General features: G+C 44.5%; 1 protein-coding gene across 1 annotated transcript in view; it reads right to left on the reverse strand.

Moving 5' to 3' along the window:
• Positions 1 to 22,693, reverse strand: part of LOC134572303 (cytochrome P450 2G1-like) — a 93,693-nt gene that overhangs the window by 45,046 nt on the left and 25,954 nt on the right. The window contains exon 4 of the mRNA XM_063431186.1: positions 2,405 to 2,565. Coding sequence (XP_063287256.1) covers positions 2,405 to 2,565 — 161 coding nt within the window. The remainder of the gene's footprint in view (positions 1 to 2,404; positions 2,566 to 22,693) is intronic.

Consider the following 22,693-nt stretch of genomic DNA (forward strand, 5'->3'; position numbering starts at 1 on the left):
AGAAGAAGGGGGTAAGAAGAACAAGGGGGGAGTAAGAAGAACAAGGGGGGAAGTAAGAAGAACACAGGGAGGAGGGGGGGGTAAGAAGAACACGGGGGGTGAGGAGAACACACAGAGGGAGGAGTGAGAAGAACACAGGGAGGGTGGAGGGGGGATGAGAATTGCACAGGGAGGGTGGGTGAGTGTGAGAAGAGACCGCTAGGGGAGGGTGGGGGAGAGGAGAGACCACTAAGGGGCAGGGGAGAGCTCTAAGGGACAGCTCTATAGGACAGGGGGCAAGACAGTGAGCTCTTTCACACTACGCGCACACACACACACACACAATGCATCCCTATACATACACAGAAACACACAATGCATCCCTATACATACACAGAAACACAACATGCTTCCCTTACACACAGAGAAACACACAATGCATCCATTACACACACACACACACACACACACAATGCAACCCTTACACACAAAGACAATGCATCATTTGCACACATACACAGAAACATACAATGCAAACCCTTACACACACATGCAAACACACACACTGTTTTTCTTACATGCACACAGAAACACAATGCATCTCTTACACTCAATGCACACACATACAGACACACACCTTGCATCCCTTATGCATACAAACACAGATTCACACAATGCATCCCTTACACACAACCAGAAACACATAATACATCCCTTATACACAAATACACGCTGCATCACCTGCACAAACTGGTATCCCTATACACTACATATCATAATCACACATATTAGATCCTCTACTATAACACTTAACACATCCCCTACACACTCCACTCCCTGTGAGCGAACTCATTGGTGGGTGGAACATATAAGTGGACTTATGAGTGGGCCTTATGGGCATACTCACCGTCAGGCACTGGGGCCCAGACCTTGAGCTGTGTAAGAGGCCCCCCAAAAATGGAGCTGCTTCCAATTCTCCCAGAACATTGAATTTTGTGACCACAGTTGCAAACAGCCTCCAGAGATCCTGTTCAACACCAGACCAGTGGAGCCAAACTGCAGCCCATCATCATCCTCATCTAATTGTAAGTAGGCAATCTAGTATATTATTAGTGACACTAATCTATAATTTACCTCACATTAAAGGGACACTATAGCTTAATGAAGTGGTTCTGGTGTCTATAGCTGGTCCCTGCAGGCTTTTTAATGTAAACACACACTGTGTGCAGCACTGGCGTTAGTTCATATGGCAGATCATATGGGTGAGGCATTGTGATGTCACATGGGGGGGCGGCAAATTTATATTTTGTCTAGGGCGGCAAAAACCTTGCACCGGCTCTGATCCTGGGCAGGTGCACCAGTGTACTGGTGACCCACAGGAGGGGAGTGCACTGATTGCACTGCACTCTCCTTCTGCCCAGACCCGTCTTGACCGCAGTGCAAGTGCCCTCTGCCCCTAATTTACAGTGGCTCACACTCACAACAAGCAGTGCCTGGAGCCCTTTGCAGAGACGGAAACAAAGAGGTTCTGCGGCAGCTAGCCGTCCTGCAAGCATTACATTAAACAGCTGTTCCCCATGCAGCCACAGGTGGCGTTGTGCTGGGAGACTGTGATTACTCTTCACTTCCTCCCAGCCTACAGAGCAGCGCATGGGGGAGAGAGAGGAGGAGGCATGATTTAATCTTGAATAAATCCTCTAAGCAAACCTTTATAAATTTGGGGGGATCAGCTCTGTTTCCACAGTTTATTGGTGTTTACTCTGATGTCTGTATTAATATTGAGGGATGTCTAAGTAGTAACGTCAGTGTGTGTCAGCAGGGCCAGCCGTTGGGGTGGGCAAGCTGTGCGGTCACGCAGGGTGCCATGACAACAGAGGCACCCGGCGGCCAACACAGCTCACAAGTTGGGTACACCAGCATTTTAATTTAAACGATTCGCTGGTGGTCCACTGGTGCGCACCAGCAGTAGGTGCAGTCAGATCATATCCTCTCCCTCGTGGTTCCGGCGCTCAGTTAGTGAGTCCGAGCACAGGCTCAGAGATTCTCAGCCTGTGCTCTGACAACATTGAAAGTCAGAGCCGTGAAGGAGCGGGTATGGCAAAGAGCTACTGATTAGCAGAACATCAATATCCGTTATAAAACCAGGAAAAGGTGGGCATGGATGGTGAACTGATTTGGTGGCGCAATGGGCCACTTGACTGGTTTTGCCCCCCAGGCCTAAGGCTGCCAGCCCTCCCCTGCATTAATGTGACATAATGTTTGTTTAGCTTAATTTAAAGAATAATACATGTTTAATTTTTGTGGCAGACTAAATTATACAAATACAGAATATTAAACAAAAAATGACTGCCTTTGAAAACACATCATCACCTGTCAATATGTTATAAATCCACTTGGGTGTATTAAGGACCATTTCCTGTCTTACCTGTCCCCATGGTGAGCTAACTATTACAAATGTTTCGTTAATCAGGTTTATGACGTTAATGAGCTCCTCATCCTCATAGTCCTGGCGATTTCCAAACATTAAAAAGAAAATAACATTGCAAACAGCTTTGCCCAGATATTCCCGAGGATCGAGAATGGCTCCTGTAACAAATGTAAAGAAATCTGATTTGCTGTGTATTATGGAATGTAAAAACAACTGTTATAACAAATAGCATTTGCAAACTAAAGTCAAAAATCAATTTACAGTTAAAAAAAATATTTTAGTGGTGACCAGTGGCAAGGACTTTGACTGGGGAAGTACACCTGTTACAACATGACTCCAATGGAATAAATATAAATATTTAAACAAATTTGACATTTATGTATATACATTGTTTTTTTTTTTTTAGTGTGTGCAATAGAAGGTGTGGCGAACTGCAGTGAGTGTGCTGCTCAGATAGTGTGTGTTATAGGAGGTGCGGGGAGCTGCAGTGAGTGTGCTGCTCAGGTAGTGTGGGTTATAAGAGGTGTGGGGAGCTGCAGTGGGCATGCTGCTCATGTAGTGTGGGTTATAGGAGGTGTGGGGAGCTGCAGTGAGTGTGCTGCTCAGGTAGTGTGTTTTATAGGAGGTGTGGGGAGCTGCAGGTAGTGTGTGTTATAGGAGGTGTGGGGAGCTGCAGTGAGTGTGCTGCTCAGGAAGCGTGTGTTATAGGAGGTGTGGGGAGTTGAAGTGAGTGTGTTGCTCAGGTAGTGTGTGTTATAGGAGGTGTGGGGAGCTGCAGTGAGTGTGCTGCTCAGTTAGTGTGTGTTATAGGAGGTGAGGGGAGCTGCAGTGACCGTGTTGCTCAGGTAGTGTGGGTTATAGGAGGTATGGGGAACTGCAGTGAGCGTGCTGCTCAGGTGGTGTGTGTTATAGGGGGTATGGGGAGCTGCAGTGAGCATGCTGCTCAGGTAGTGTTGGTTATAGGAGGTGCGGGAGCTGCAGTGAGTGTGCTGCTTAGGTAGTGTGTGTTATAGGAGGTGTGGGGAGCTGCAGTGAGTGTGTTGCTTAGGTAGTGTGTGTTATAGGAGGTGTCGGGAGGTGCAGTGAGTGTGCTGCTCAGGTAGTGTGGGTTATAGGAGGTATGGGGAGCTGCAGTGAGTGTGCTGCTCAAGTAGTGTGTGTTATAGGAGGTGAGGGGATCTGCAGTGAGCGTGCTGCTCAGGTAGTGTGTGTTATAGGAGGTGAGGGGAGCTGCAGTGAGCGTGCTGCTCAGGTAGTGTAGGTTATAGGAGGTGTGGGGAGCTGCAGTGAGTGTGCTGCTCAGGTAGTGTGGGTTATAGGACGTGTGGGGAGCTGCAGTGAGTGTGCTGCTCAGGTAGTGTGGGTTATAGGAGGTGTGAGGAGCTGCAGTGAGTGTGCTGCTCAGGTAGTGTGTGTTATAGGAGGTGTGAGGAGCTGCAGTGCCTGTGCTGCTCAGGTAGTGTGGGTTATAGGCAGGGCTGGATTAACATAGGGGCTGATGGAGCTGCAGCTCCAGGCCCAGGCCCATGGAATAGGCCCATTGAAAAAAAAAAAAAAATTTTTTTTTTTTTTACATTTTTTTTTTTTTTTTACACACACACTACTCTTAGGTTTGCCACCTGCCTGGTATTGTGGTGGAATCTCGGTAAAAATAAATTTAGTAGGCCGAGATTACCACGTGGCATGTGTACGTGCATATGCTGACGTATCGATCAGTTGGTTGCACGAGGCAAGATACGATCAGTAGTGTACGGAGCATGTGCAAGAATACAGGATGTAGTATTCCCCCTCCTCCATTGTGCTGGACAAGCCATGCGGTCAAACAGGAAGTTAATTCTTATTTGTATTGATTGGTTAAGAGAATGTGCGGGTGGAGCTTAATATGGGAGGAGTTATATGCCTATATAAGGAGCCTGCACTATTGTCCGGGGCTCAGAATTTGCTGTATTTTGGTGACGCTAGTCCCTCTGAGTCCCGATCGGTGATCCAATAAAGAATCTCTTCCTTCCTGAAGAAACCTGTGTCCATCTCTCTGTGCTTGGCTTCCGTCAGTTTCTCCGGTATCATTTGGTGCATTGGCCGGGAAGCTCATCGTTCAACGGTAGCTGAGAGGCAGAGGCGTGAGACGGTCTATCTTTGCCCACGTTCTCTACGGCTGCACCCCTGAACTTCTGCGTGGACCTCCCTTCGTCTCGGCGCCACTGGTCTGTTGTCCAGGAGATCATCGGCCTCTACGTGAGAAGTGCTGGGGTGTCCCCGTCGATGAGTGTGAACTCAGGTTCAGGAACGAGGAGGTAAGACAACTGCTGTTTTAGACGGCAGGACCCGCTAGGGGTATACCGATTGTGCGGTAGGCCCAAAGGGGTTTTTGAATCTGTATCTGCCCCCTCTGTCGGAGGGAAGGAGCGAAGGCGCACCGCTCGATCGAACGCTCTTTAGTCAGACCGTTTGATTTGGTTAGTCAGGCGGGGTCCTGGTGTAAATAGCCCTAGCCGGACACCGGTGTCTTGTCTAGACTAGCGTTCTAGGGTGTATATTACGTTCGCTAGGTCGGAGGGACCGGGAGACTAAGCGGCGCCTGTGTAAATTCGGTTCGCTAGTTCTCATCCTATCTGGGCTAAGTGGGAAGGCGTGTAAATTTGGAACCCACTAGACTTTTGATAGTACGACTAAGAGGCGCCTGTGTAAATTCGGTTCTCTAGCTCGTTGTATAGTGCGACTAAGAGGCGCCTGTGTAAATTCGGTTCTCTAGCTCGCTATATATGTGGTGATTGGGCAGTGTGGCTAACCAAAACGGGTGTATATAGTTTTAGGTAGTCCATTCAAGGTACTGGCCAATAGTTTAGTTGGGAATTGTAAATGTGTTAACGATTGTTTTAGTAAAGTGTATATCTTGTTAGATAGCGCGAGCTCAGCCGTCTAGCGAGAGTGTTAATAGTGTGTTGCTGTATTATAGTGCACGGTACCATAACCCTGTATATTTACTGACATTGTATAATAAGTACTAATCATTGTCGTCAATTGCATGTTTTAACACCATAACCACTAATAATTGTATTGTGACCTTAACTTGTGCTTTGACCTATGCTAACCGTACTGTAACCGCTATTTGTAAAAGACGATGTTACTGGGGTGTGTTATAGACGGGTAATTCGTATATAGAGAATTATAGCGTGGGTGACTGTATAGTTACGCCAAAGGGCATAATATTGATTATATAGTGACTGGTGTAGCAGCTGTGTGTGTACGGGAATTCCCTGAGTGTTTATTGTGTTATTGTGTACGTTTCACTTGGTAACCGTACCACGTGGTGCTGTTGCCAAAGGAAACGGGTGTGACTGTTGAATAGTACGCGTGTATAGTAATCGTTGTCGACGACGTTCCATTGTTAAAAATGGGTGCGTCGCAGTCAACGATTCCGGATCCCTTAGGATGTATGGTTAAGAATTTTAAAAAGGGATTCAAAACCTGTGATTTTGGGGTTAAGATGTCTTCTGTGCGTTTAGTTACTTTGTGCACTAGGGAGTGGCCTACTTTGGTTGCGGCATGGCCGCCACGTGGCAGTTTGGATCTAACTCTGGTACAGCGCTTACACGTGGCTGTATCAGGTAGGCCTGAACTTTACGGCCAGTTTCCTTATATTGACTGTTGGAGACAGGCCGTAAATGACTCGCCAAAATGGCTCCAGACATGCCACGAGGAGCAGTGTCGCCTCATGGTAGCTAGGACTTGTTCGTCCACTAGGACTGGTGTTAGGCCCATTTTGGACACGCCCCCTGAGTCCGAGATCCCTTTGCCGCCCCCTTACTTTCCGTTAAGAGGAAGTGACGCAAACGCAGGAAGACCTGCAGCCCTCCCCTCATTACCCCTATCCACTTCCGCTTCCTCCTCCAGTACAGGATCCACCCCCCCTCGTACTAAATCTCCCCTTCCGGAACCAGAACCCACCCCCATTAGAAACGAATATCCTGATTTGGCGCCACTTCAGACTTCCGGTCAAGCTTCATCTAGCTCGGCTCGAAGTGTTCTATTTACCACCTTTTCCCAAAACCAACCTCCCACATCCCCATACCCTATCTCTCCCCGACCGGAACCCATGACTGACGCCTCCCTACGTAGCCCCATCCAAACCCGACAGTTGACTGGTGCCCAACAATTAAAGCACTATCAGATGCCTCTTCGTCTGAATCCCGGGTCAGCTTATATCGATGCCGCAGGTCAAATGGCACACGCTGACCCAGTCTTCGTATATGTCCCATTTACCACTACCGACCTTTTAAACTGGAAGACCCATAATTCCTCGTATACTGAGAAACCACAAGCCATGACTGATCTGTTCACCTCAATAGTACAGACGCATAATCCGACATGGGCTGATTGCCAGCAGTTACTAATGACTTTATTTAACAATGAGGAAAGGACAAGGATTAATCAAGCAGCCATTAAAGCACTAGAGGATAGAGCCCGTGCTTTGAACCAAGCTAATCCAGCAGCATGGGCCGCAACACATTATCCCAACACTGATCCCGATTGGAATGTAAATGGTGCTGATATGGTTCAACTCAGAGCCTATAGAGACGCTATAATTGCTGGCATGAAAGCAGGAGGAAAGAAAGCCATTAACATGTCGAAGACAGTTGAGGTGATTCAGAAAAGCGATGAAGCACCCAGTGTCTTTTATGACCGATTATTGGAGGCATACCGCTTGTATACCCCCTTTAATCCGGAAGACGCAGACAATTCCCGAATGGTTAACTCCGCCTTTGTCAGCCAAGCATACGGAGATATTAAGCGCAAGCTACAAAAGTTAGAAGGGTTTGCAGGTATGTCCATCACCCAACTAATGGAGGTAGCAAATAAGGTCTATATGAACAGGGATACAGAAAATAAGAAAGAGGAAGAGCGCAAGATGCGTAAAAAGGCTGATATACTAGCGGTAGTGATCGCAGGCGTGGATAAACGGGGCCCAGATAGAGGCAATAATAGATGGAGTAGGGAGCCTTTGAGTAGGGATCAGTGCGCGTATTGCAAGGAAGAAGGGCATTGGAGGAACGAATGTCCGCAAAGAGAGCAGTACGAGAGAGACCAACCCAGGGCAGGCTACGGAAACTTTAGAGGCAGAGCGAGAGGTAGAGGAGGTCCCGGAGGGAGTAATGGTTATAGAGGGAGTAATGGGAACAGAGGAAGTGTTAGGGAAGATAGATATATTCCAGCAGCGCAAAGGTCCCGCGATAGAGAAGGTAGGGACTTCGTAGGATTGGCTGACACGGTCATGGAGGACTATTGATACCGACCGGGCTCCATCCCCCTTGGTCGAGCGGAGCCTATGGTCGATGTATCAATAGGGGGGAAAAGGAGTGCGTTCATGATCGACACTGGTGCCGAACATTCAGTGGTGACTAATCTAGTTGCTCCTCCATCTGGAAGGACTATTACTGTGATAGGAGCAACTGGAAGAAGTGCTGAAAGACCGGTTCTTAAAAGTCGACTCTGTACATTGGGAGGCCACGTAGTAAAACACCAATTCCTTTATATGCCTGAATGTCCAGTCCAATTGCTGGGACGTGATATGCTATCAAAATTACAAGCGCAGATTACGTTCCTACCAAATGGAACAACATCTTTGAAGTTTAATGGACCTTCAGGTATTATGACTTTATCCGTACCAAAGGAAGAAGAGTGGCGACTTTATACAGTGTTGACTAGCCAAAACCCTAGGAGTGATGAGACATTGTTTAACATACCAGGAGTTTGGGCAGAGAACAACCCACCAGGACTGGCCCGCAATATTCCACCTATAAAAATTGAACTGAAACTTGGGGTTTATCCAGTGAGCCTAAGACAATACCACATCCCACAGAAGGCTAAGAAGAACATCCAATCCTATCTGGATAAGTTCATACGCGATAAAAGTAGCAGAAGTGACTCCGTGGATACATCACTCCAGGGTTAAACCAGCAGCAGTCGATTCTTGGCAAGTTACAGCAGATCCAGAGAATCCCTGCAAGATCCGGTTGAAACGCACTACTCAGTCGGAGTAACGAGGAATTATTGTGGATTACAAATTTTATTGTTACAGGTGTAAGTGAGAAGGCCATAATAAAGCCTGTCCTCTTACCATCACATAGTGTATAAGCCAGGAAAGTCCCGAAGGGACACCTGTGAAGACGAGCAGAACTCCATTCCCTGCAGCCCTCACATCCTGGAAGCTGAGGTTCCATCGCACGGACGAAGACTGAGGATGACGGCGAAAGATGTGCTTTTGATTGTGTTTATTTACATGTGTTTTTATATTCAGGAAGGTGGAGGTACCGACACTCCTAGCTGTGAGGTATGCATTAAGACTACGAGAACAGGTAACCATATTTCCCAAACCCTAATTTGGCATTCACAATACGAATGTAAAGGAGATGTATCAAGATGTAGATACTTAAATATAGACTATAGTGTGTGCCATTTAGGAGTAGGAGAACCTAAGTGCTTCAGTCCGGAGTATCAGCCTCGTACAATTTGGTTGACTCTCAGGAATGGAGATCCTCAGGGGACCCTAATTAATAAGACGGTGTTAGAATCCGTACATTCTTCGGGTGTTCTGCTATTTGATGCGTGTAAAGCGATATCGAGTGGTAGAAAGCCGTGGAATGTATGTGGGGATCTTAGATGGGAGAGGACGTATGGATCTAACGATAAATATATTTGTCCCAGTAGTAAAAATAAGTATGTAAGTCCTAGATGCCCAAATAAAGACTATAACTTTTGCCCATATTGGTCTTGTGTGGGGTGGGCGACTTGGGGACAGACAGTAGATAAAGACATGATAGTGACTAAGTTGCCGACTAGCCCATATTGTAAGTCTATGGAATGTAACCCAGTCCATATACTTATTAATAACCCCGACAAGTTCTTAGATAAGTATGGCAATTTATTTGGGTTTCAGATATACGGGACGGGTTTAGATCCTGGGACATTATTGTTTATAGGGATAGAGACTGATACGGTATCCTCCCAGACTCATCAAGTATACCATTCCTTTTATGAAGAGATGAGCATAGATAATAAGATCCCCCATAATGCTAAAAACCTGTTCATCGATTTAGCTGAAAGTATTGCCGGTAGTCTTAATGTTACCAACTGCTATGTGTGTGGAGGTACTAACATGGGAGACCAATGGCCTTGGGAAGCAAAGGAGGTAATGTCCGGTTCTGAGGCAGTTGACCAACTAATATCTGCACCAGCCGATTATCATTTGAGTGTTAGAGGTAAATCTGAGTGGAGATTAAAGACCTCCATCATAGGTTATGTTTGCATAGCAAGGAAAGGAATAATGTATAATACTTCTGTAGGAGAATTAACTTGTCTAGGGCAAAAAGCTTATGATGATGATACTAAAAATACAACTTGGTGGTCGGCTTCAAATGTCTCAGAACCATCTAACCCGTTTGCTAGATATGCCAATTTAAAGGATGTGTGGTTTGATTTATCCATCACATCTACCTGGAGAGCTCCAGCAAATTTGTACTGGATCTGTGGTAAGAAAGCCTATTCGGAGTTGCCACAGGACTGGGAAGGGGCATGTGTGTTGGGTATGCTCAAACCATCCTTCTTCTTGTTACCGATTGAAACAGGTGAGACTTTAGGTGTTAAAGTGTATGATGTGAATCATAGGAAGAAAAGGGGGCCCTTAGAGATAGGTACCTGGGAAGATAATGAATGGCCTCCCCAGCGTATCATAGATTATTATGGGCCAGCCACGTGGGCTGAGGATGGTACCTTTGGTTATAGAACCCCTATTTATATGCTCAACCGTATTATAAGATTACAGGCGGTGGTTGAGATTATCACAAATGAGACATCACAAGCGCTCAATCTTCTAGTGAAACATAATACCAGGATGAGGACAGCAGTATACCAGAATAGATTAGCCTTGGATTACCTTTTGGCAGTAGAGGGAGGTGTATGTGGGAAGTTTAACCTAAGCAATTGCTGTCTTCAAATAGATGATGAAGGGCAAGCAATAGCTGAGCTTACTAGCCATATGGTTAAACTAGCGCATGTGCCTACTCAGGTATGGAAATGGTACAATCCAAGTAGTTGGTTTGGTAGCTGGTATGAATGGTTTGGAGGGCTTAAGGCAGTGGTAGGTGGAGTCCTACTGATTTTACTGTTGTGTCTACTCCTGCCGTGTCTTATACCCTTAGTAGTTAGATCTGTGCAAAGCCTGATAGGAAGTATAGCAGAGAGGAAGGCTGCTGCACAGATAATGGCGATATATAAATATAGGGCTCTAGATCAGGGAGAACCAATGCAGGAAGATGAATGTTGAAGATTCACATCATAAGATAAGTCTGGTCTGGTTCAAGGTAACTTGCGGTGTAAGCAAACTAAGGTTATGTGATGCCTCAAGTAATTGTAAAATATCAAGAGGCATCAAAGGGGGGAATGTGGTGGAATCTCGGTAAAAATAAATTTAGTAGGCCGAGATTACCACGTGGCATGTGTACGTGCATATGCTGACGTATCGATCAGTTGGTTGCACGAGGCAAGATACGATCAGTAGTGTACGGAGCATGTGCAAGAATACAGGATGTAGTATTCCCCCTCCTCCATTGTGCTGGACAAGCCATGCGGTCAAACAGGAAGTTAATTCTTATTTGTATTGATTGGTTAAGAGAATGTGCGGGTGGAGCTTAATATGGGAGGAGTTATATGCCTATATAAGGAGCCTGCACTATTGTCCGGGGCTCAGAATTTGCTGTATTTTGGTGACGCTAGTCCCTCTGAGTCCCGATCGGTGATCCAATAAAGAATCTCTTCCTTCCTGAAGAAACCTGTGTCCATCTCTCTGTGCTTGGCTTCCGTCAGTTTCTCCGGTATCAGTATTTTACTGGCACAGACGGTATTTGAGACTGCCTGGCCGTGCCGGTATTGCAGTAATACTGGCAATACAAATGCAGGTATTTTTCTCAGAATAAGTGGAGATTACTCTGCAATACCAGCACCGGCCAGTAGGGGTCACTGTGTGTGGAGGGAGGCAGGGATAGGAAGTTACAGCATATCCCCATAGACATATAATACCTAGACGCCGCATTGACCTCGGGGGGCCATGAAATGCGGGCGCCATTTTGGGCCGGTCACCCGGTGTGGTATTATATGTTTATATATTAGGACTTCTGTCCCTAATTTTTTTTAATTTACTTTGCCTTAGTGACAAATCTCACTTTAGTAAATAGTGATGTGATTGTTCTCCTATTCTCTTTATGCTATCTCCATGCGGACTTCAAAGGGCAAAAGACAGAGCTGACAATAATAAAGAGTTGTAAATATCTACATTTTATTTTGCACAGTTCCAAAATCCATATTAGTTAAAAATAGGTGAAAAGTAAATACATTAGAAATCAGGCAAAGATCCAGTCCCAGTTTAAAACATGTATATTAAGATGATAGATTGTGGGGTTAGTTCACTAAACTTATAATTTTAGCAAACCTAAATCCGAATGCAACGCATAGTTTCAATCAGGAAATTCAAATAATTTCAATGTATTGAGTAAACTTAGTCGATAACGTAAATAACCACAGAGGTCTTAAAGCAGCAAATGTCAGTTAATTTTATTTAATATCCCAGGATTAAACATCATGCTACTGGATCTATACACCCTCCAGGTGGATTTTAAGACTAACCATGTTTACTTTGAGGACCTTGCTCTGCAGATCATAGACATGTCTATGCTGCAGATCACACTGTGACCGATCCAAGTCAATGCGGCGTCTAGTATTTTATGTCTATGCATATCCCTGCCTCTCTGTACTACTCACTGACCCGTGGGGACCAGCAACACAGCACAGAGTCCAGACATCAGCTCGACAGCTCAGATAAGTGAGGGATGGGGGGGAAAGGCAGCAGGGACACATGGGGACACTAGGGGACACATGTGGACACTGAGACACTAGGGGACACATGTGGACACTGAGACACTAGGGGACACATGTGGACACTGAGACACTAGGGAACATATGGGGACACTGAGACACATGGGGACACAGACACTAGGACACATGGGGACACAGACACTGAGACACTTGGGGACACTGAGACACATGGGGAGGCTGAGACACATGGGGACGCTGTTTCTCCCAGTGTCCCCCATCCAGTGTCACTAGTGTCTCCGTGTCTCCAAGTCTCCCAGTGGCTGTGTCCCATGTCTCTGTGTGCCTAGTGTCACCATGTCTATGTCCACAACTGTCCCCATGTCTCCCAGTGTCCCCAAGTGTCTGTCACCCAGCCAGTGTCCCCTAGTCTCCCAGTGTCCCCTAGTCTCCCAGTGTCCCATAGTCTCCCAGTGTCCCATAGTCTCCCAGTGTCCCATAGTCTCCCAGTGTCTGTGTTCCCATGTCTCTGTGTCCCTAGTGTCTTAGTGTCCCCAAATGTTTCAATGTCCCCATGTCTCCCAGTGTCTGTGTCCCTAGTGTCTGTGTCCCCATTTCTCCCAGTTTCCCTAAATGTCTGTGTCCCCATGTCTCCCAGTGTCCCCGGGTCTCTGTGTCCCCAGGTCTCAGTGTCCCCATGTCGCTCAGTGTCCTAGTTACATGGGGACACACTGAGACACTGAGACACTGGGAGACTAGGGGACTGGGCAACATGGGGACACTGACACTGTGGTACATAGGGACACTGAGACACTGGGTGACTTGCGAGACTGAGACACTGGGAGCAATCCATCTATACAGTAGAATCAAACTGTGAGTAGTTTGTTGGTGATTTTACAGATGTCACTCTGATGTCACTCCTTGTGATTATACAAAGGATTAAGGCTAGTATTTTGTTCCAAGAAAGGTGGCAACCTTAACTACTCTTCACATACTCTTGCTTAAAGTAGCACTATAGGGTCAGGAACACAATCATGTATTTCTGACCCTATTATGTTAAAACCACCACCCTGCCCCCTTCTTGCCTCCCTAAGTATAGTAAAATATAACTTGTATTCAAGTCTGCAGCTGCTGGCTCTGCCTCTGAACTGACTGTCTGCTGACATCATCAGAAGTGGTGGTCTGAGCAAATTACAATACTTCCCCATAGGATTGTCTGAGACTGTCAACTAGGCAGATCAGGGGCAGAGCCAGCACAAGTCATAGCCCTGGCCAATCAGCATCTCCACATAAAGATAAATTGAATCAATGCATCTCTATGAGGAAAGTTCAGTGTCTGCATGCCGAGGGTGGAGACACTGAATAGCAGTGCTGCACACTAGGCAGTACTGCCCCAGGAAGCACCTCTAGCAGCCATCTAAGGAGTGGCCAGTGGAGTTATTTTCTCTGAAAAGACAGTGTTTACTGCAAAAGGCCTGAATGGAATGATTCTACTAACCAGAACAAATACAATAAGCTGTAGTTGTTCTGGTGACTATAGTGTCCCTTTAAGTTTGGAAGCTTAAGAGGGATGTATGGGAACAAAACTTGTGTGGACTGGCTGACAATAAAATTAGTTTAGGTAATGCAGACGTTGGTCTCTCTAACACTGTGGCATGTCCCCATTCAGCTACACTCACTACATACACCTTTTATCTGTCTCAGACTATATACCAGGAACTTCTGCCTGCTAGTAAGAAGGTAAGGAGACAAGTGGACCAGCGAGTGCTAGGGGACAGTCCTTAGAAAGCATTGAGTGAGCGCATCATTAGACGCATTTATGTCAAGCTCAGGGTGCTGCATAGTATGCCCTTAGTTGGACAGCCTGCATGATTGGCGGGCAGCCTGACATGCATTCATGCCAGGCTGTCCTTCAAATTCTTTGGACAGACATGCCCCCTTTTTGGGCATGTTCTCCCCTTTTGGCAGGTCTGGTCACGTGATTCGCACCGGTGGCCACCCTTTTATCCCGCCCATTGACTGCCTGCTTCACTGGACACTGCTGTTAAGGGTTATGGATTTAATTGAAAGATATAAATTAGAGAGATATTAGCATAGAGTATGTGTTTTCTTATAGCTGCATCCTATGAGTTTCCCTCCAGCACCATCTCCATCAGATACATGACGCTTGGGAGGTATGATTGTTTTAATGTTTTTGGTCGATAAGATTCCGTAATTAGGCCCATCATAATTGTCAGCACCAGGCCCAGTGTGCTCTTAATCCGGCCCTGGTTATAGGAGGTGTGGGGAGCGGCAGTGAGTGTGCTGCTCAGATAGTGTGTGTTATAGGAGGTGTGGGGAGCTGCAGTGAGTGTGCTGCTCATGTATTGTGTGTTATATGAGGTGTGGTGAGAAGGAGTGGGTGAGCTGCTCAAGATACATGTTTGCAAACTTAATAAATAAGGAAAAGGTTGTGTGTCTATTAAAATCTTTGGCTAGTTTAGATAATTTATTAAAGCACAATTATGGTGCTGAATTTTGAGTTTACTGAGATGAATTTCTGGTTCACATCTATAAATGCACTACCATAGTTATATTATATTACTTAAATGTATTGCATAAATGTTAAACAATATTCATTCCTGAATGACACATCCCTGCTATTATGACGTCTGTCAATATAAAGTCCAAATTTAAAGTGAATTAAAAGTGAATTTTAAACTATGCCATCCTCCATCTATGCCATCCTCCATTTAATGGGCTTTAAAGCTGTTGCAGTGTCATAGAACGCCATAACGGTTTTAAGCCGAAGAGCCACCGGGAACTTACCTGGCGATCCACATCTGGGGGACTTCCTGACAACCCAGGCAGTCCACCTCTGGCAAGTCTGGCACTCCTGGGCCATGTAACACTTAGAATAAGTATATATACATATATTGTAACGGAACCACTGGCACCCCGACCGGGTACCTGCTCCTAGTGCATTCCGAGGACTCCAAGCACTCTGCCTGACACCATAACCACTGCAGACCCCACGAACCGCCGCAGCTTGGTTGGTGTCTCGCCGTCTCCACCCACTCTGGACCCCAGACCAGGGTCCAGCTTCCAGTAGGTGGACCTCTCCGAATTCCAGAGAGCAGGAACAGGAACAAGCTCTTAGCAGAGCTTAGTGATTATACCCTGGGGAGTATAGTGATTATAGCAATCCCCAGAGTGTAGTTCTCCAATCCCCAAAACATGAGTCAAAACTTCATGAAGGTCCAAGATGATCTGAACTTTTAATGACCACACACTGGCTTTTATGCAAATCCCCATGCAAGGGGACATCCCACAGGGTGGGACACAGTACAACCAATCATTTACAGGAAAACCGTAAAACACACCCAACACAAACATACAATCCCTCTCCTCTGCCTGTAATATAATTTGTATACATATACTGTAACTTTAAAAAATATGCATCATATTCACATAAAACATATATATTCAGAATCAGCATACTTTAAATATAAACATAACCAAAAATCATACAAATCCCTTCAGTACATAAAAAGTTAGACGGAAGTCCTTTATGACCGACCGCAAGCACATTTTCCTGCCCAATACAGTTCCATAGATTTGGGCTGTGCGGTCAGTCTATTTTCGATGCTAAAGGAAGTTCACTTAGAAAAAACTACTAAATCCCGTTCGTGCAAATAGCATAGTGTAACATGGTGTTCGAATTATCGAACGCACTTCGACTTTAGCCGAAGCGTCGAAGTGGAGGAGAAGGTAAGGGTCAGCGGTGTTCATGCATTTGTGTAGCCAATTTTAATTCCATGGATTTACTAGCACACACTGCTGATGGCGTTCGACAAAATTAAAATGGCCACCGCAACGTGTTCGTTTGTCGAATGGCGGCAGCTTCGACGACTTCGGCACTTCGGCTGCATCCGAAGTGCCATATAAAAAAAGTACCAATCTTTCCCCATATTATTTAAAGGGCCAGAAGTAGTGAAATACAATCCGATATGGCTGAATAATGTTTTTAAAGGCTCTAATCTCCCAGGGGCCATAGTCATGCGGAAGGAGACTGGCAATCAGGCTCCTCCAACAGCCAGGGGAAAAGGGCAGCTTGTCACCTAACAATCCAGTGACAAAAGGCGTTTTGTCACATATGTATATATATTTAAGGCCAAAGGCCTGTATTTGCCTCATCTGCCATGGGATAGTTAATGTTTTCACCTTTCAATACTAGTTAGCAAGCCAGATCTGTTTTTTTTTTCTTTCTAGCATGTCTTAAGAATCAGGTCATGGAGAGGATCTGTCTCACCCAGCATCTCAACTAGGCCCTGCACCTCTGTCAGACCCGGTAAAGAATCGGTATCATCTGTCCCTGCTACACTCGGTTCCCTGAGGTCTTGGACTATCCCCAAACAGGCAGCAGAACTGTGACATAGTTGTATCCCCTTTCCGACAGAACTCTACAATTTACTACCCATAAATGACCCCAGGCCTGGCATGAGCTCACAAGGGGGCAGTTCTGACAGCTTGGGGGAAGTGCAAGGCATGATGTCCACCATCATGGCTTCTCTACAAGCCATAAATAAACGACTCACCAATCCACTTTTCTCTTTATTATGGCTATTGTGCAGATAATGTACTCCCCAATACCTAATCAAACCATAATTGGAGCCTTTTCATGTATTCCTTTAGCGAAATTGATCCACCATTCCAACAAGGCGCTGTAACGTGGAAGTCAAAGACAACCCAGAAGTATATATTCATGAGCGGTGACACGCAACAAAATGGTGCTGCAACACAAGCCAAAACGAAACACTTAAAGGAAACCTGAAACAGCTGGGAACCCGGGAAAGAGAGCAATTGGATAAAGATTATCCAATCTCAACAAGAGAAAAAGACAGCACCCACTGAATCACCAATGACTGGGAATAGCCCTATTTAAAGGACTTGAGGTTTAGGGAAGATAGGCAGCTTGACAGCTAAGGGTGTATTGATGCATTTTTACACTTTGTATAATTACATTATTATCCTTGTCCCTGAGGAAGATCACATTAAAGTGGTAGAAATGCGTTGGACAGTTATTTTATATTGCTTTTATCCATATTTTTGTATTAAATACATTTTCCATGGAGCTGAATTTCCTGACTCTCTGAAATTTATTGTGGACCAGATCTGCACCTGGAGGAACCTAAAGAAGGTGATAGCCTCCCAGCCTATACCAGGGAAGGTACCCCAAGGCACATTCTCTTCAACACCCTAAATAAATGACTGACTAAGCTGGTAACGACCAAACCATGTCCCTCTTGCTCCACGGACATTCCAGCTACAGTTCCTGCGTTCACTACCAGGCTAGTTCTAACTCCCCACCCCCTGCCTCTCCATACATTATTACCCTGCACATCTGGTTCCCCCCTCTTTTGTAAGATTTCCTAGTTTCTAGTTATTGTTTTTTCTAAGGAGTTTCACACTGGACTTATGGCACTCCCTTCAGGCATGATGGAGTGTCCAAACCTGATCTCAGCCTCTGCCTTACCCATGACCATGGACAATTCACAACATAAGGAAACCCAGCCAGGTTACATGAGGAAACCCAACTAGGTTCATTCATCCTCCATTTTCTACGTGGCACACAAACCCCAATGGCATTGTAATAAATAAGCTATCAATTAAGACATGATTAATCATAGATCTCTTAGCTCCTCATTCTTCACACATCCCGAGCATAAATTAACTCATACCAGCTGACGAATTCTCCCTCCACTACACCACAGTGGAAAACGCCATACAAGCAATTTTGCACGCAGGCAAACACACTTGGCATAGAAAAAACATCTAGAATTACTTCTAGAATTACAAATTACTACCAATCCACCTGTGACTATGGCACATTCATGTTGTAAAATGAAGGTACAATTACTACTTCACTATCAGGCTTACATTCGAATCCAGACGCAGACCAAAATGATTTGAAAGTTTTGCGGAACACTCTGATGGCTACTCCTAAATATCGTCAGGTTTCCCACGGTGACTGGTTACCTGGACGACTTTCTGTACGTGGAAATAAGTACTCACACACCACAAAGCATCCACATCACTTCAGGTTTTTTTTCCACTCTGGGGATCCCTCTCTCTCTCTCGACGAGATCCTAAGCCCCACGACCAAACTGTTGTTACTGGGTATTACGCTGGTTACGATGTCATTGCGGGTATGCCTCCTGGATGAGAAGCTACTATGCATCAGGAAAGATTGTTTTGTTCATATTGGTTTGTGTACACATGGGGATCTTCAATAATTACTGGGATCCCTCATTTGCTATGCGAATCATTCCTCAGGGAAGATCGTTCATCTATCCAAAAAAATCACCCAGATCAGAGCAGGGTTTCCCGAATTCTGTGGAAGTCACATTTCACCAACCACACGCTTGATTTCATGCCCAAAAAGAGTTCCAGAGAATTAGCCTGTGCAGCCAGTCTATCTTCTCATTCAAATACGGTACAAATTGCACGAACGGATCTGTTCGTGCATAACTCCATTAGGTGCGTCTCGTTCGGTAGTTTGCCTTCACTGAATAACGCTCTGTTCATGTGTATTTAGCCAAACGCACGGAAGGTGGAAGTTTCAGTGGTGTTCGTGCCTTTGAGTGTCTGATTTGGTACCAGGCGTTTGACGGCAAAACACTGCTGAGCGCGTTCGGCTACACAAGATGGCCGCTGCCCCGTGTTCGTTCATACGAACGCCGACCACCTAGCCGTTTGTCAATTAGGCTGCGGTTAACCACAGCTTCTGGGCGGTTAACCAGCAGTACACTCCACAGGCAGGGTGGTCCGGCTGTTTGATGGTTTGTTCGGTAAACTCCATTTACCGAACCCCATAGGAAAAAGGCACGAACAAGTCTTTTCACTGTCTGGAAACAAAGTTTTAGACATGGGCCATAGTCCTGGGGCAAGAGGCTGGCAATCAGGCACTTCCAAAAGACAGTGGCGAAGTGTAGTTCGTCACAACACCTACCTGACAAACCAGGCAAAAATTCCAGAGAATTTAATTTGCAAGCCCTATATAACCTTGTAACTTTCCAAAATACCATAAAACCTGTACATAGGAGGTACTGTTGTACTCGGGATACTTCGCTAAAATCAGTAAAATGAATCATAATGATATCATCAGTGAAAGTGAAGTTTTTGTATAAAAAAAAATGCAAAAAACAAATATAAATGCTAACTTTGGCCATAGTTTGTGACTAAGTGGCTATTAAAAAATATCCGACATGCGCCATTTCCAATACCCTGGGTTGAGTACTTTTTCAAATGGTATGCCAAAATGGGGGTAATTCTCATTCCTATGGTGCCATACGGTCTCAAAGGCAATATGATCAGTCAAATTTCAATGTGCAAAAACTGAAATGGGCAAGTCTTATATTTTACTAAAACACCATGAGACCTGTACATGGGGGGTACTGTTGTACTTATGAGACATAAACTGAACACAAATATGAGTGTGTTAGAGCAGTAAAATGTGAAATGAGCTAGTAGCTCATGTAGTAGACAGTTGACTGTTAGAGTAAGATCTGCCAAAGATGGGGTACATTGACGCTGTGTAAAATAAAAATCAAAAGAAAATGAATTGGAGTACACAATAACTCTGTGCAAGAAAGAAAAATAATAAAAGGGCTGCGTCACATACAGAGGAGCGACTTAACAACTAAATAAAATATTAACCAGCAAGGGTATGTGAGCGCTCCAAATAAAATATGACCACTAAAAATTATACTCCAAAGCAGCAGCTGTTGAGTAAATAAATGTATGGATATACACAAAGTTGTGCCCGGATCCTTGTACACATCCTATCTCGTGGTAGGGAGTTGGCGTGCTCCTCTAACCTCACACGAAGGTCAGGTGAATAGGGTAAGTTGCTCTGGATTACTCTCAGAGTTTTTTTAACTCCAGGAGATTATTTACAGCGGCACCCTCAACCTATACCTGGTTGTCTGGCGGGTTTAAGAGCTCCCTCCCCCAGGGATGACATATGTGTCTGGGTTCTGATATTAATTTCTTATCTGTTTTATACTTTTTATTTTGATGTGCACAGTTTTTGATTTTCTATTGATACACACTTTGTATTAGTGTTGGGGGCCCCACACTGTGTATCTTTGAACTCTGGACATCTGGACATATTTTTGTGGTGATACATTTTTTATCATTGTATCCATACTTAATTGACTTCATTGTTTATATATGCTTAATAAATACTTTGTGTATATCCATACATTTATTTACTCAACAGCTGCTGCTTTGGAGTATAATTTTTAGTGGTCATATTTTATTTGGAGCGCTCACATACCCTTGCTGTTTACATTGACTCTGTGGCAGGCTTATGCAATGTATGATCATATAGTGTAACTAAACCCCCATTATTTTTTGCTTAGATTAGGTGTTTTTAATAAAACTAGCAAAATAGCTGTTTAGCAGATAAGGGAATGCGCTGGCTTTTCATTTTTACTGTACTTATTGGCCCCCAGCAGCACCCCATTTAAGCATGTTTAGGTGAGTGCAGCTAGTCCCTTGTTTTCTTATATATATATATTTAGGAGTCTAGCCAGCTCCTTGGGTTTACACCCTTCCCTGTCACAGGTGTCTCATCTCAGGACCCTATTTTAGCATTGTACTGCAGAGAACTCAAGATGGAAGGATTTCCCCAAGTGAGTAGCTCATTTAGTAGACAGTTGACTGTTAGAGTAGGACCTGCCAAAGATGGGGTACATTGACGTTGTGGCAGGCTTATGCAATTTATGATCATATAATGTAACTATACCTCCATTATTTTTTGCCTAGATTAGGTGTTTTTAATAAAACTAGCAAAATTGCTGTTTAGCAGATAAGGGAGTGCGCTGGATTTTCATTTTTAGAGCAGTAAAATGCATAATGCTGATGATATCATGGGTGAAACGGCAGTTTATTTGTGAAATGCAAAAAATCTAATATGAATGCTAAATTTGGCCAGGTTTGAGACTAAGTGGCTACTAAAAAACGACTGGGAATACCCATTTTGTAATACTCTGGGTTGTCTACCTTTACAAATGGTATAGAAACATAGAAACATAATAACATAGAAACATAGAATGTGAGGGCAGATAAGAGCCATTCGGCCCATCTAGTCTGCCCAATTTTCTAAATACTTTCATTAGTCCCTAGCCTTATCTTATAGTTAGGATAGCCTTATGCCTATCCCACACATGCTTAAACTCCTTTACAGTGTTAACCTCTACCACTTCAGCCGGAAGGCTATTCCATGCATCCACTACCCTCTCAGTAAAGTAATACTTCCGGATATTATTTTTAAACCGTTGCCCCTCTAATTTAAAACTATGTCCTCTTGTTGTAGTAGTTTTTCTTCTTTTAAATATGGTCTCCTCCTTTACTGTGTTGATCCCCTTTATGTATTTAAATGTTTCTATCATATCCCCCCGTCTCGTCTTTCCTCCAAGCTATACATGTTAAGATCCTTTAACCTTTCCAGGTAAGTTTTATCCTGCAATCCATGAACCAGTTTAGTAGCCCTTCTCTGAACTCTCTCTAAAGTAAAAATATCCTTCTGGAGATACGGTCTCCAGTACTGCGTACAATACTCCAAGTGAGGTCTCACCAGTGTTCTGTATAATGGCATGAGCACTTCCCTCTTTCTACTGCTAATACCTCTCCCTATACAACCAAGCATTCTGCTAGCATTTCCTGCTTCTCTATTACATTGTCTGCCTACCTTTAAGTCATCAGAAATAGTCACCGCTAAATCCCTTTCCTCAGATGTTGAGGTTAGGACTCTATCAAATATCCTGTACTCTGCCCTTGGGTTTTTACGTCCAAGATGCATTATCTTGCACTTATCCACATTAAATGTCAGTTGCCACATCTCTGACCATTTTTCTAGTTTACCTAAATCATTTGCCATTTGGCTTATCCCTCCTGGAACATCAACCCTGTTACATATCTTAGTATCATCAGCAAAAATACATACCTTACCATCAAGACCTTCTGCAATATCACTAATAAAAATATTAAAGAGAATGGGTCCAGATCCCTGAGGTACCCCACTGGTGACAAGCCCATGCTTTGAAAATACTCCATTGACTACAACCCTCTGGTGCCTGTCACTCAGCCACTGCCTTACCCATTCAACAATACTGGAATCCAAATTTAAAGATTGTAGTTTATTGATAAGCCTTCTATGTGCAACAGTGTCAAAAGCCTTACTGAAATCTAGGTAAGCAATGTCTACTGCGCCACCCTGATCTATTATTTTAGTTACCCAATCAAAAAAATCAATAAGACTAGTTTGGGATGATCTCCCTGAAGTAAACCCATGTTGTCTCTGATCTTGAAATCCATGTGTTTTTAGATGTTCAACAATCCTATCCTTTAACATGGTTTCCATTACTTTCCCTACTA

The sequence above is a fragment of the Pelobates fuscus genome, chromosome 9, assembly GCF_036172605.1.
Source record: "Pelobates fuscus isolate aPelFus1 chromosome 9, aPelFus1.pri, whole genome shotgun sequence".
Lineage (NCBI taxonomy): Eukaryota > Metazoa > Chordata > Amphibia > Anura > Pelobatidae > Pelobates > Pelobates fuscus.